Source organism: Parambassis ranga, chromosome 12, assembly GCF_900634625.1.
Source record: "Parambassis ranga chromosome 12, fParRan2.1, whole genome shotgun sequence".
NCBI classification, from domain to species: Eukaryota; Metazoa; Chordata; class Actinopteri; family Ambassidae; genus Parambassis; species Parambassis ranga.
In genome coordinates, this window is record NC_041032.1 from 3296146 (window position 1) to 3310826 (window position 14681).

General features: G+C 41.6%; 1 protein-coding gene across 5 annotated transcripts in view; it reads left to right on the forward strand.

The window, feature by feature from the left end:
* The first annotated feature begins 1255 nt into the window (after positions 1-1255).
* Positions 1256-14681, forward strand: part of cacna1bb (calcium channel, voltage-dependent, N type, alpha 1B subunit, b) — a 130675-nt gene continuing 117249 nt past the window's right edge. For all 5 annotated transcript variants that reach the window (XM_028418265.1, XM_028418264.1, XM_028418267.1 and 2 more), the window contains exons 1-5: positions 1256-1322; positions 2482-2794; positions 5414-5725; positions 7456-7561; positions 10031-10170. In XM_028418265.1, coding sequence (XP_028274066.1) covers positions 1262-1322; positions 2482-2794; positions 5414-5725; positions 7456-7561; positions 10031-10170 — 932 coding nt within the window. In that variant the 5' untranslated portion in view covers positions 1256-1261. The remainder of the gene's footprint in view (positions 1323-2481; positions 2795-5413; positions 5726-7455; positions 7562-10030; positions 10171-14681) is intronic.

Consider the following 14681-nt stretch of genomic DNA (forward strand, 5'->3'; position numbering starts at 1 on the left):
ATTTCCTAGCGTGAATTTTGAGATGAAAGTAAATCCACTCAGATGTTTTTTTTTTTAAGAAATGACTGCAAAGCTTCTTAACAAATGCTACTTTTACATTGGTAACTTTGTGTTATGAGTAAATGGAAATTGCAGGTCTGACCTGTCCGCCGAGCTGATGACTGCGTTTGAACGCCACTTCATTCACCGCCTAAAGCCTGCCACCTCCTCCCAAGTATGAAGATGGCCAGTGATGTGGACCACTTCCTGCACAGAGAGACTTCCAAGAAGAGGTCTGTATGCTGTGCAACTGCTGCTGAGTAGGTCTTTGAAGGTAGAAAGTGATATCATGAAGTTCAGGAATGCATCAATTGGCATTTGATGGATGAGAATGTGCCTTCTTAAACAACATTTTTTTTTAAGTTTTAGGAAAATATGGGACATTTGTACCCCCCCCCCCTTTTTTTATGCAAAATCAAGTGGGGGAAAAAAAATCACAGCAAATAAGTATAGGTGTCAGGTCAAGGCAAAAATGGCTACACATGTCCCATATTTTCCTTTATGTATGTATGGGAATAATCAAGCGGCTCAAGAAGAATCACATCTGTGATCATTGAGCCCCAGATTGAGGGAGATTATCAATGACCTTGTACGTCTTCCATTTTCAAATAATTGATAATACAGTGTGTTTTCTTTATGTTGTTCCTTCTTCTGACCTGTCAGGGACTACTGGTGTAAGTAGCCTTTGGACTTATTCTGGCATATTTACATTGATATGTTCATCATTATGCACTTTCCCTTTTAAATACATACATTTAAAATAACAAACACTGCTGTAAATACAGCCTTTAAGCAACTGTCAAGCATCAAAGTTGTACAAGCTTTGTGGATTTTGGATTTTAAATGGCCCTTAATCCTCATGAGGCCCTTTTTTTTTAGCTCTCTCATGAACTGACCGATGATTGCTCCCTTCCTGATTACCGGGGTGGACAGCAAAACACACAGCTGATAATTGATTCTGAGAAAGTTTCTCCCCGAGCATCAAAGATGGCTGCTCTGATATAAAGGGGGTCTTAACTGGCAGGACAGGAAGCAGCCTTTCCGCATTCCAAGGTGCAGAAGGAAAAAAAAAAAAGAAAACACTTTGGTGTCCCTGCCTTGGTGCCACCCTGGTGGTGGGTGGGTGGGGGGGTGGGGAGGAAGCCCTCTGTCAGCAGACCTACTGTACAACAAAGTCCGTGAGGGTCAAAGTGTCGCTGTGCACTTCAGCTGGAGAGCAGTCATGAAGAGGAACGTTCCACACAACTCAACATGGGCGGAGAGGCGATCCACTGTGGTTTACGGTATGTTCATTCTGCATCTTTTGGATTAATGTTGTTTTACTGTAGCATTAATAAAGACTTCCTGAAAAACAATAGCAAATATATTGAAAGATTTGAGTGCAGAGACTTCTTAACATGAACACAGGCTCCATCCTATTTAAGTGCCCCTCAGGATTGTGAAAAGAAATGGTATGCAGCCGCCTTTAATGAATGAATTGAGGACACCTGTGCGTCACTTACCTGCTGTAGCATGGAGGAGCTACTTCAGGACTAGTTGAGAGGTTTGCTCTGAAGAGTATATCTCAAATACTAAATAAAGACATCACATTGTTTTGTTGCTTTATTGTTAGGAGTGTGCACACTTCAGCGCATACAGTGTTGTGTATTTATTTAGCTCTTTGCTGCTTACAAATAGGTAGATGAACAGTGCTGCAGTAAAGTGTGCTATATGACGTACATATGTATCCAGTGTTTTTGCCTCTGTCCATATTTGTTGTTCTATGAGCATGAATATCATATCCTCATAAACACAGGGGTTATTATGGTATTCAGACCAAGTGGTACCTGCGAGGGTGGCCTGCACACTGCCTGTTTTTAAATGTATTTATAAATACATTTGGCTGATTGATCTTCCAAAGTGGCTTAAAATTTGGCACAAAGTTAATGATGAGCTCATTAGAATTTAAGGGGTCAAAGGTCACGCAGGTCAGGTGACCCTTATTAAAAGCGGTTTAGATTTTTGAATAATAATGTGTCAAGTCCTGAAGTCCATATACATTTTATATGATACAAAGTCAGGCCGCTGCGCTACATTAGCTCAAATGATTGACTAATTGTTTTGTTTTTCTTTTCCACATGAAATATTTACACTATATGTGGTTTGCATTCTTTATTTTGGATAATAGAGGTGAACTACCTAAAGAAAAAATGAGTAATAAATATATATATTTAAATTAGTGTGTATATGTATTTTGATTTATGCCTTTAAATTTGGAATATAAGCTGCCTGACTTCACCTTACAGGGCTCTGGATACATGTTGATAAGGCCTAACCTACTACTTCCTTGATTTGCAGCTCTAACATGTCACACATTATATTATGGGGCTGCGGTATGCAACGTTTTGTATCCACTGATTACAAACTGCCTGCTCCCTGTACTTATTTCTCCCTCCCCACCAGCGTTACGCTCAGCCACCTTCGGCTCCTGGAGGATGCTCACCCTGGGGGCTGAGTATGAGGACACCTGGGCTCTGACACCTAACAAGAAGCGTAATGCCTCCAAGAAAGAACCGAAGGAGACGGACAGCTGCGCTGAAGAGGAGGAGGAGGAGGAGGAGGAGGAGGACCATGAGCCGGAGTGGAGAGCTGCTGACAGTGAGAAGTATAACGTGGTGATGCACCTGGATGGAATGAGCAGGGAGGGGAAAGGAGATGGTGTCCATCAGGCTGTGAGGAGGCACGACCTCCTGAACAGCACCCCATGGACTGAGAGGTGAGATACATAGTAACATTCTACTGAATACGTCTTATCGCCGTTGCAGTACATTAGTTGAACCACCAGATGGCTCCTCGGTTGTATCCAGAAAGCTGGATGGTTGGCCTGCAGAGACCTAAAGCTGATGAAAAGCTGAGTAAAAGAGATGAAACTGATGAATAAGTGAATGCATGCTTTAAATCTACAGTGTGTGGTGATGCTGCATTTAAATTCATCCAAATCTAATTGGAAAAGCATAGCCATCGTCTCCAGTAAACGCCACCCACAAAAAACGTCCCCAGGGGCAATTATTGTTCAACTAAGCAGGCCTGATTTATAGAGCCTGTGTAACCACCATAAACATGGCTCCTTTACTTCCTTCCTGTTATAAATTGCAGCATTAGAAAAGCTCACACACAGCATGCAGCAACAGTGAACGTATGGAGAATCAAAAGTCACTGCACAAAAAAAGAAGCTAAAAAAGGGCTTATCTGCAAAAACAAAAAAAACACATGCACAACAAACTTCTATGCCTTTTCTTGGTTACCATGGTAACAAGGCTCGCAGCGTTTATATGCCTCTATTAAAATGACCACAAGAGGGTGCCGTGTTAAAAAACAAAATGGGTGTGATGAAAGCATACAACATGAGGTCACAATTTCCAGTCTTTGGAAATTATCACTGTGTTGCCCACATATTCAGCGGCAAACCTAAAGTCTGTCGGGGCCCTTGTAAATATTGATGACAATTTCAATTAGTGATGCCCAAACCTAAGTAACCTGGTTATATATATATATATATATATATATATATATATATATATATATATATATGTGTGTGTGTGTGTATATACATACATACGTATATGTGTATATATATGTATACATGTATACATATATGTATATATGTATGTATACATATATGTATACATGTATATATATATATATGTATACATGTATACATGTATACATGTATACATATATGTATATATATATGTATACATGTATACATACATGTATATATATATGTATACATGTATACATATACGTATATATATATGTATATATATATGTATACATATACGTATACGTATATATATATGTATACATGTATACATATACGTATATGTATATATGTATACATGTATACATATATGTATATATATAAAGTTGAAATACTAATACTGTAAACTACTAGCTTTTATGTTGTTTTAGAATATTTTAGCAAATTGCAAATGAGTGGAATCATGTGGGGCCCCCTTAGTGGTCAATGCTGTCATCAAATTTATAAAATTTAACACAATTTATAGTCTTTACCTGAGCCTAACCCTATTTTTAATGCCTCCAACGTAAGTGATGCTCGTTGTTTTTATGAAGCACTGTACCTCCATATGTTGCTATCTGGTCATCCAGCATAACAATGCGTAATTTCTGGCATGAAGTCATTTATGTATAAGGATGTGTCACTTTCACACCATGACACTTACTTCTGTCAGGCAGCAAAACACATTATATTGTAGATGCAATGTTACCATGGTAACCGAGACCTAAAGCCTGATTTTTTTTAATTTATTTTTTAAACCTAACCAAATCGTTTTTATTTTTGCCCCAAAAACACACCAATCATCATGTATAATCATCCATGTGTGATGAGATGATTGACCTTAATAGAATCATTTGGGTGTGTGTGTGTGTGTGTGTGTGTGTGTGTTTACAGAAACATCAACAGTGACAAAATAAAACCAAAATAAAAGTCACCTATAAATAATCAACACGTTTTTGAAGTCACTGAAGTGACATTTTATTTAATTTTGCACAAACTCTGACATGATATGTGACACTATTGATTGGAATTGTGCCATCTGAATGTTGTAAATGTGTTCCCACTAAGCAAAAATTGATTAACGCTCATGTATTTAAGCCGCTGGGCTTTTTCAGAACTTCATTAGCGTTTCTAGTGTCAGCCAACAGACGGTGAGCGCGTCTGTGCGCTCCAGTCACCGATAGGTCCGCTCATGGTCACATGCGCTTTTCCTTATTCCACTGGAGGACTTGCTTACAGCCTCCAAACCCGCCCCCACCCACCCCCCACCCCCCATGCAGGGAGCGATCAAACAGAAAGCACAAGACAACTGCTGCTGGTTTGGATTTGCTTGTTTTATTGATGGGGGAAAAAAAAACAGGTGAAAAACGGGGATTATCGGTTGGTCTCTCCGGTGCTCTCGCTCCTCCTCACTGACAACCCTGGACGTTTTCAACTGGTGTTTGGACGCTGACACGATGTGGACTGATGTGATTTTTGTTTCAGCCTTTTGATTTTTTTTCTCTCTCTCTACCGGGCTGCTATGGAAGCAGCAGCCTCAGTGAAGTGAATAGATTTTACACCAGAAGTATTTTATTGCTTGAAACTTTGATTATTTCTAAAAAAAATGAATGAATGGAAAGGACCCAGAGAGCGTGGTTTTCAGTGAGGCCACCTTAATATTTCTTCATTTCTCCTAAGGCAGCGCTTTCTCTACACTAACGCTGATTTATTTTTTATTTTTTTTGGATGAAGCGTGTTTTGTTGTGATGCGTCTCCCCTTTATTCCCACTGACACCAGTTTGGATTTACCCTTTTGGATCTGTGCGTTTCCAGAATGGCTCGCTTCGCAGAAGATCTACCCACCCGCTATGGAGGGAGCGCAGGCGGAGGTGGAGGGAGAGGTGGACCGGGCGCAGGGAGAGGGGGCGCCCGGGGTGTCGGCGGCGGCGTCGGCGGTGGCGGTGTTGGCCACGCTCCGGGTGGGCAGAGGATGTACAAGCAATCGATGGCCCAGAGAGCCCGAACTATGGCCATTTACAACCCGAACCCTGTCAGACAGAACTGCTTCACTGTCAACCGCTCCCTCTTCATCTTCCGCGAGGACAATCTCATCAGGAAGTATGCAAAGAGAATAACAGAGTGGCCATATCCTTCCTGACCAGCAGCACCACCACGCACACAGAGCAGGTGCATCTGTAGCCCATCTGCCTTTGCTTGGCAACCACACAGCAATGGTTCAAAAGCAAACACACACGCACACTCACACACACATACATATACACACACACACACACGCACCACCGCCTGCAGGCCTGTTAAGTTTATATGTGGATTGCAATCTGCTAAAATGAGCAGGTATTTACGCATGCGGTGGAGCCCCCACAAGTCTTTATTCCTCTCCGCGCACCTGTCGCTCCGCTTCTTATCTCTGCGTTCTCTCAATAGATGCGCGCCGTGAAAAGACCTGTCATCTATTGTGCTCCCCTCTCCTACATAATTTACAGCTTCCTGTAATGACAACTTGCTTTGTCAAAGCTCCGAAAGTGTCGGAAAGCATTCTTCAGCGCAGTAACGATCAAACATCGCAATTGATTTCCCCGCAGCTGCGGGTCGATAAAGAAAGCTGCGTGCGTAAAAGGGGCGATGGTGAAGTCAAGTCACCGTCCACCCTCTCCCCCTCTCCCCCTCTCCCCCTCTACTCCTGTTCTACGTTTTCTCCAGTTATGTGCAAATGATTAAGAAAACAAGAAACAGGCGCAGCTTACTTTGCGCTCGCATGCACGCGGTTTCGCAGCACCGCCTCGTTGTCTTGTGGTTGGGAGCCCTCTCCGTGGTGCTGAACTCGCCCACGCCAATAGGTTCATCACTGCCAAAAAATATATTCACGCTTCAAAGAGTCCTTCAAAGTGTAAAGATGTTGCCACATGAAATAACATTGAATTGCCTTTACCTCATCCTGAAACCAGCCATGAAAACACGTCTTGTGACTTATTTTGAATGTTCTAAGTGCCACATTTAAACCGTATAAACTGGTGCAAATGATGCACAGTTGTACTCTTCTTTAAAGATCTTTTTGATAAACTACCAAAGCTTCCTCACCAAGTTTAAATCTAAACCAGACAAAATAAGTGCCAATAAACAGCATGTGCATTAAGAGCAATTAAATAATTCCATCCAGCCTTAAAGACTCAGCTGTAGATTAAACGGCCCATTAATATCTTTTCACTGTGAAGTGGCTAAGGCTGAGAAGACAGAGCTTGTGCGACAAACACAAGCAGACAGCTGAATCTGCTCTGTGGGCGACAGTGAGAATAACATTAGGTGTAATCAAATAACTGCAGTTATCAGTGTATCCATGCCCTCTTATGAGAGTACATATAAACTAGGTATGCTATACTCAAAACTACTACTACTAATAATAATAATGCAGGAAACCATTCTCAGAGTAGTCGTTGTTGTCCTTATTGCGGTTCTACATCTTTGCCTTAATGTTCATAAGCTCCGTATTCCCTTGCGATTTAGAGGGCCCTCAATAGGCCCTGACCCCCCCTCCAGGCGCTGACCCAGTCAAAATGGATTGCAACCATTGAAAGTGGTTGATAATGGTCAACCATCTGGAAGCATCACGAGCACATGTACAGGATGCTTTTCTTTCTTTTTGAAGAAAAAAAACTGAATGGTAATGCTTTAGTGGACAGGAGGAATCCATATCTAAATGAAATGGCATTCATCATGCAGTAGGGTAATTTGCTTTGCTATGAGTCTGCACCCTTATTTCGTTAGACTAAATGAGCTATAAAACACTCCTACTGAAGCCGTTTATATGAAATGAAATGTATGCAACTTTATTGTTTTTCTTCCCTTAACCCTCACACTCCATTCGAGTACATGATCCTGGCTACAATCATAGCCAACTGCATCGTCCTGGCCCTGGAGCAGCACCTCCCCGACGGTGACAAGACACCCATGTCAGAACGTCTGGTGAGTCTTATTCTTTAAAATTTGATCTCGCTTACTTACAGCAACAACCCATCATTCAACTCTGTCCACCATGGCTCTTTTCCCACTATCTGCTTTCATATGCACTCGGATTTAACCAACATTCGAACTCTGACAGTGGCGTCACACATCTTACCAGGAACTAAAGAGACTGCTGCACAAGGGAGGTCAAGTGGCAGGAAACAAAGAATTTGTGTAAGGCTCATGGTTCAGCACTCTGAGGATGCCGTAGCTCAGGGGTGGGAGAAATCTTAAAATAGAGAGTGTTACAAAGATTTGAAAAGTCAATGAATTCCTCTTCCAGCCACCTGTTCTTGTTTTGCATTATCATAGCAGCAGCTGAGATGCAAATTCAGCAGTGAAGAAATTACAGGGGTGGGGGGTAAGGTGGCACATGATAAAGTGATTAGAGTGCTTACACAAAAGGAGAGAAGATGCAACCTCCCTCTCTCTCTTGCTGTGTGTGTGCCTCCTCCACCTTGAGGATGTAATACAACAAGATGCCTTTTAATTAGAACAAGGCATCAGCTATTATTTATGAAACTCTGTGAACGGTCTAGCGGGCGCGCTGTAAGTGGAGGGGGACGACAACAGGAGCTGATCAGCGAGAGCACTTCACATCCATTGCAGGCCTCTAGTGCCGTGATCCTTAGAGGATTCCACAGCTGTTTTATAATTCATATATAAATGTTAACATTTAACCTACAGCAGTGTCACCACACCAAGCTCTGTTTATTCATTTTTCTTTTGCCAAAAATGGACCAAAATCATACAGCAAGTCATCTTCATGAAATGCATCTGCTATTATGAGATGTGCTTGGTCCTATAGAAAAGGTCTCCTATAGGCCCGTCATGCTGCTTTTACGTGTCAGAGGCTGGGTGATGCTGGGGGGTTGGGGATGCTCTGTCAGGTTGTGGTATATGCTGAGAGCAAAACCGAGTGTAGGCGCAAGATATCCTCTGCCCATGCCCCGTCTGTGTCGCTCTAGGCTCTTGCAGAGCTTAATGGATGCAAAGGGAGAAAGTGTCAGGTCATACAGGACTAATCCAGCTCCTTTACTTACATACGTACATATACAACCAGGGTTAACCCAGGTCGCCACTCAGGATCGAACTGTTCATTTGGCGAATTAATTCAGCTCATTTTATTCACCCTAATCTCACACAAGAAGTGATTAGCACACTCCAGGTTTCTCTTAGCTCTGATATTCTAAGGTTCACTTGATTGGCCCGTGATTGGTCCAAATCTTAGCACAAGTACCCCTTTAAAATGACTTTAGGCCCTTCTTGTCATGTCAGTTTCATGCTCTCTTCTCTGGTTGGCCCAGGCAGTCCTTCAGTTACAACCCTTATGGGGAGCCTTCGTATAGGTCTGACCGTGTAAGGGTCTACCTTTAACTGGGTTTCCATCACCCATTTTGTAAGGATCACATCAAAAAAGCGAGGTGGGAAGACCAAAATGTGGAAAACAAATCCTCTAAATTTAATGAAGTTTTTGGAGAAAAGAGAGGAAGAAGCAGCAGTTTGTAGCCTTTGCTTCTTCCACATTTTACATTACATTACAACAATCTATGTGACCTATACTGCCATCCTCTGACGTTTTTCAACACAATCCACCTGATGGACTAGATGGAATCCAAGCTACTAATACCACCACAGCTTTCTCATCAGTGGCCCACCTGTCTGCCATTTCCATACATATATGTTTGCCACACAATAAATTAGCCCTCAGTCTCCCATTTCAAGTACCTCTGCTGTTTCTTTGCCGCTCTGGGTAGCTCAAGTGCTTTGTTCCTGGGCCAGGATCCTTTGTCTGGTACTCGTCATTCTTTTACTTTGATGGAGGGGAATACTGGTCCAAGGATCAAGGCATGATGTCTGCCCTTATCTTGTAGGCCTTTATCATCACCCCAAAGGGGAGTTGTGCCAGATTTATGCCAACATCTCTGATTGGCTCAGGCAGTCCTTTGGTCAGAGTCCCTTTGGCTAAGGGTTTACCTCTGACTGGGTTTCAGTCAGCCATATTCACATCAAAAAAAGTCAGATGGAAAGACTTCAATTTATATGAAAAAAGAAGACATGGCATGATCTTTGCCCTTATAAAGTCACACACTGCTGATTGTACCCGCAGTGACATTTTGACAAAATTCATGTCTCAGTTTGTACATCTGCTTTCAGTTTATTTCCATAGTTTGTATGTGTTACATGTGCATGCCTGGAGCTCCATCGATTTACCATGCTGTGTTTGTGAATATTTGTTTTTACACTCTTTTCATCCAGAGAAGAGCGCTCCACTTCCTGCTCACGCTGATGGAAGACCTGAAAAGAGCCATGTTTCTTCTCTTTCACTTCCCCTGCTCTCTTTCAGTTGAAGCTTCATTAAACACTCACTAACCTCCAACAAAAAACATCTCCCTCTTCCAATCTCATGCTCTCTCTGTTTTTCTGTAGGACGACACAGAGCCCTACTTTATCGGAATATTCTGTTTCGAGGCTGCCATTAAGATCATCGCCTTGGGCTTCGCGTTTCACAAAGGCTCCTACCTCCGCAACGGCTGGAATGTAATGGACTTCGTGGTCGTCCTCACTGGGTGAGTCCCACGCCCGCTGGGTGTCAGCTGCTGATGGAAGCCATAAGTGAGAGAGTGGCTTTTTTTGTGCGTATCTGTGAGCACACTGAGGAGGAGTGTGGTGGAATCACCTCCTTCCAGTTAGAGCATCATGCCTGAAATTGTACGTTATTCAACAAGTAACCCAACTCAGAGTGAGAGAGAGAGCATTTGTTGGCAACAGTTTGTGGGAGTCACTTTATTTAAAGGGACAGTTCATCTCAAAATCAATTAGATTAAATCCATCTTCTGTAGTTTTCGGCCATTCTGATTCTAACCTGGTGTTTGAGCCAATTTGGAACAAGTTTTATCTGTCAGACAGATGTCCTCACATTTGTCTCTAGAATATGGTATTCAGAAGAGTTCATGGTAGAGAAGGTGTCCAGACCCTGTGTCTGCAAAACAAGAACCACTCATCAGGCTCTACAGTGTGTATAAGGTGTTTCTGCTGTGTGGTTTTCAGCAGATGTTGGTGATCATTAAGACCAAACAGCTCCACTTTGGTCTCATGTGTCCATAGGACATTGTTCCACAAGTGTTGTTCTTTGTTCAGATGCAGGTTTGTGAACCTCAGTCCTGCTTCCATGTGTTTTTTAGACAGAAGGTTCTTTCTCCTGGTAACCCTTCAAACAAACTGTACTTGTTCGGTCTTCTTCTAACTGTGCTTTCACATTAACACTGAGCATGCTCAGTGAGGTCTGTAGGCTCTGACATGTAGCGCTTGGGTTTTTTTGTATTTCTCAGATCTTGGGCTGAATTAGCTGGGACGTCCAGTCCTGTGAAGATTGACAGTTGTCTTTAACGTTTTCCAATTGTGAAACTGTAGAACGGTGAACTCCAAACAGTTTGAAATGGTTTTATAAGTCTTTCTAGATTGATGTGCAGCAACAGCTGCTTCTCTAACACCATTGTTTATGTCTTTCTGTCTTGTCATTGTGTTAACACACACCTGAATGTTCCAGAACAGCAAACTGTCAAAACGTCTGTTTTTATAGAGGTCTGTACACCTGCTGATGATCAATTCATCAAGGTGATCAGCAGCACCTGCTGCAGCTCAACTAATTAAATTGTATGAAAGTAATAAGGAGAGACACAATATGAACATGTGATTTTGTTTTCTTTTTATCGTCATTTTGGCTATGCAGGTACAATACTGCCTTGAAGGTAGTTCTGTCATAAAATAAAGTAGCAAGACTTGAGTAATTATTCAGCCATTATTTTTACAGACCTCACAATTGTGTTTTGTATTTTTGTACCACATTCAAGCATAGTGCCACAGGGTCTCTTCTGCCATCAAAACAATCTAGATGGATGAATATCCCTGCAGGCCACAAGAAAAAGGCATCAATATCTGTACACAAACTGCCCCTTTAAACATAAACGCTTGTCCCCGTTTGATACCACCTCGGCATCTGCATGCCGAAGTACTGCTTTTTTTTTTTTTCAAGAACGAGAACACCCCATTTGTGCATTGTGTGACAGGCGCTTTTATTGCGAAGAGTTGTGTTTTCTGCTCTCTGTGAAGAGCTCTTAGTGGCTGCCTGGCAGGTAGGCTGTCAGGCTCTAGGGCTTTTGAAGGCATGTAATGGCCTATGTTTCTTATTATCAGAGAGGAGTCATGAAAAGCCAATGGTCAGGTCAATAGTTCTGAGCAGTTACTGCTGGGATTTTAAGGAGCCTTAAAGCTTTATACAAGCTCAATTCTAGTGTTTTTTTGTTGTTGTTTTGTTAATTTTTACTTTATCTATAGGGCAAGAAATAGCAACACAACAAGCGTATACATGGCACATCAGCTCATCGCAGCTCATCTCTGCATGTTGGTCACTGTGTGTAATGCTTTGTCCAGGGGACAAGAGTGTACTGTGAATTAGCATGGAAGTGGTGGAAGCTGGGAAAGCTCCATTAGTTCTGTATATCATTTTAAGGAGAAGTAGCCGATTACTCATGTCACTGATATAATAGGATCATAGATATGTCGCTCTTTACTGTTGTTGTTGAATGCACAGTGAGATGTTGTCCTGTCATTGGCTGCTCCTCCTAGACAGGGGTGGCTCAAAACATCAATAAATAATAAATAATTTAACATTTTTAAGTTTAATTTTTTTATTTGTATCAGCCATCATGAGTACAATTTAGAGACTCCCGGTGTATCTCTTGCAAAACTGCATTTTACCAGAAAAGGAAATTCAGAGAATAAATAAAAAATATTTTATTGTTTACGTCATAACATGCATCTAAAATTATCTTTTTTTTGTCTTCACACACTAAAGCTAGAGAAATAGCTCTTCATTTTGGGCTACCCATTGCTGACACAGCTGGATACAAATTAACTATTATGTTGTGTGTGTATATCTGTCTCAGTTTCGTTGCTTGGCAACCACAGTAGATAATGTGCCTCGATGTAATCGGGGGTGTATGTGTGTGGCATGTTTGTTTTTGTGCGCCACGCACTCCGATCAAAAAAGGGGAAAAAGGTGTCCCGATCCAGGCCTAAGTGTGATGACATAATACATTTATTTGATGGATCTTACTGCACACCTGGGTGTTAAAAATGCTTGCTAACAAAGATTTCTTACACTTGACATGATGAAATCAGCAAGCTGACAGAGTTATATTACGATGGTATCGATTGCTGTGTGAATGATTGATAAAAAGTTATTTTAAAAAATGCCTTGTAATCAATCAAAAGGTACCAGTCATGCTGTTTTATTGATCTTCCGGGTCAGAAATCTAATTTAGCGTACGTCCTCTGAGAGGAGCAATAAATCCTACTTTGTGTAAAATTAAAAGACACTAAGGTATGCTCCTATTTATCATCTAATATTACACGAGTCAATAACTATGAGCATAGTCAGCCAGCCATACAATTCCAGTCCTCCTTCCTTAGGCTTCATTATGTTGCTACAGCCATCCACCCCTAATGAAAGGGTCTGAATGGTAGTGTAGCTGGAGGCAGTGGCAGACCTTTAATCTGTTCTGATCAGGCATTAGGAAGCCCCTAATAAGAGAATAAATCTGCCCAGTGTTGCCAATGGCTTAATCAATACAACACTGAGCTGCAGCGAGCCCTGATGAGGAGCCAGACAGAGCCGGTCGCACGCTGAGCACGACAAGCAGCAGCGACATAAAGAGGGAGAGTGAGAAGAAAGAACGAAAAAAAAAAAAGCCTTCTTTCTTTTCAAGCTTTTATAACCATTAGCATTGTGGGAACCATGGCTAGGTGGCTGGATTTCAAAAAAGAAAGAAAAAGTGACAAGAATTCAAATCCATGCAGAATAGCTAAAGAAAGGAATCAACGCCAAATAGCGCCATTATTCTGAAAGTCAAAAACTGGGGGTAAACCTATCCAACCTAACCAGCAGGCTGTGTGTTCCTTTCACTATAATTAGATACCAGATATCCTCAAGATCTCTGACACAGCTGCCTTATTATTACTATTTTACATGTGATAAAGTAAAGTTTTGAAACCTGCTGCATATCGTCCCTTCCTGACTGATGTATAATTGTGACCACAATGACCAGTCCATGATTTAACCACCAGGCCTCCTCATGTTGAGGAGTGACCAGATATTCATTAGATATGCAAGTTTTTGCAGACCTGTTTGCAACATAGCCCCCTCCTACATTTGGACAGGTAGGGAGGTAAAAACAGTGAACACTTAACTCCACCTCTGACGTTGGGGACAGGTAGTGGTCATCAGTCCTCACCAGAGCTGTTTCTGAAGTGTAGTGTCTTCAAGCTCCCACAAGATTCACAAAATCACACACTAATCTGCCTGTTCACCTGATGGTTAATGTCCTCAGGCCAGCTTTTCACCTTCCACTCTGAAAACAGTTGCTGCTTCTCTCCCTGTCTTTTCCTTTCTGATGTCACCTCAATAAAAAGCATGTTATGTCATATAAAATGCTGTTTCTCCAAACTGAATCTCTTCTTGTGTTTCTCTGTCAGTTGTGACAGTTCTGTCTTACGGCGTTTTATTTTGAAAATCTACTGGAAACTCTCTTTTGTTCTGGTGTCTGACTTCCTGTCTGCTCGAGATGGTTGGTGCAACTTGCTTCCATAACACTTCTGGTGTAAATCTGGGGTGATTTGCACTTGCATGTAATTTCTACCATAGACCATAGAGGTAACAATTAGGAAGAGTAATTAAACAATTCTATTCCTAGCTAGTTAAATTTAAAATTAAGTCTGATATGAATCAGAAAACAAAGCAAATGCCCTTAATTATTCAATAAAACATATTAGAGCATTCCATCCTTGCACTTTCAAGAGAAAAATTACATTAGTTAACTGTTTTTGAAAGAACTTGTAGAATTGCTTGTCTATATTTTGAGATTTTTCCAGTTTTATCACAGTCAAAGTCAGATGTTATATATTATTTACCTCAAATACTGTCTATGTGATCAAAAGCAGAAGCAGCAGCTGAGGTGAGATGTTGATGGGCCAGCCTTTGCCAGCCTTTGTTCGAGGGGTGACCTCTGCATTAACCCTA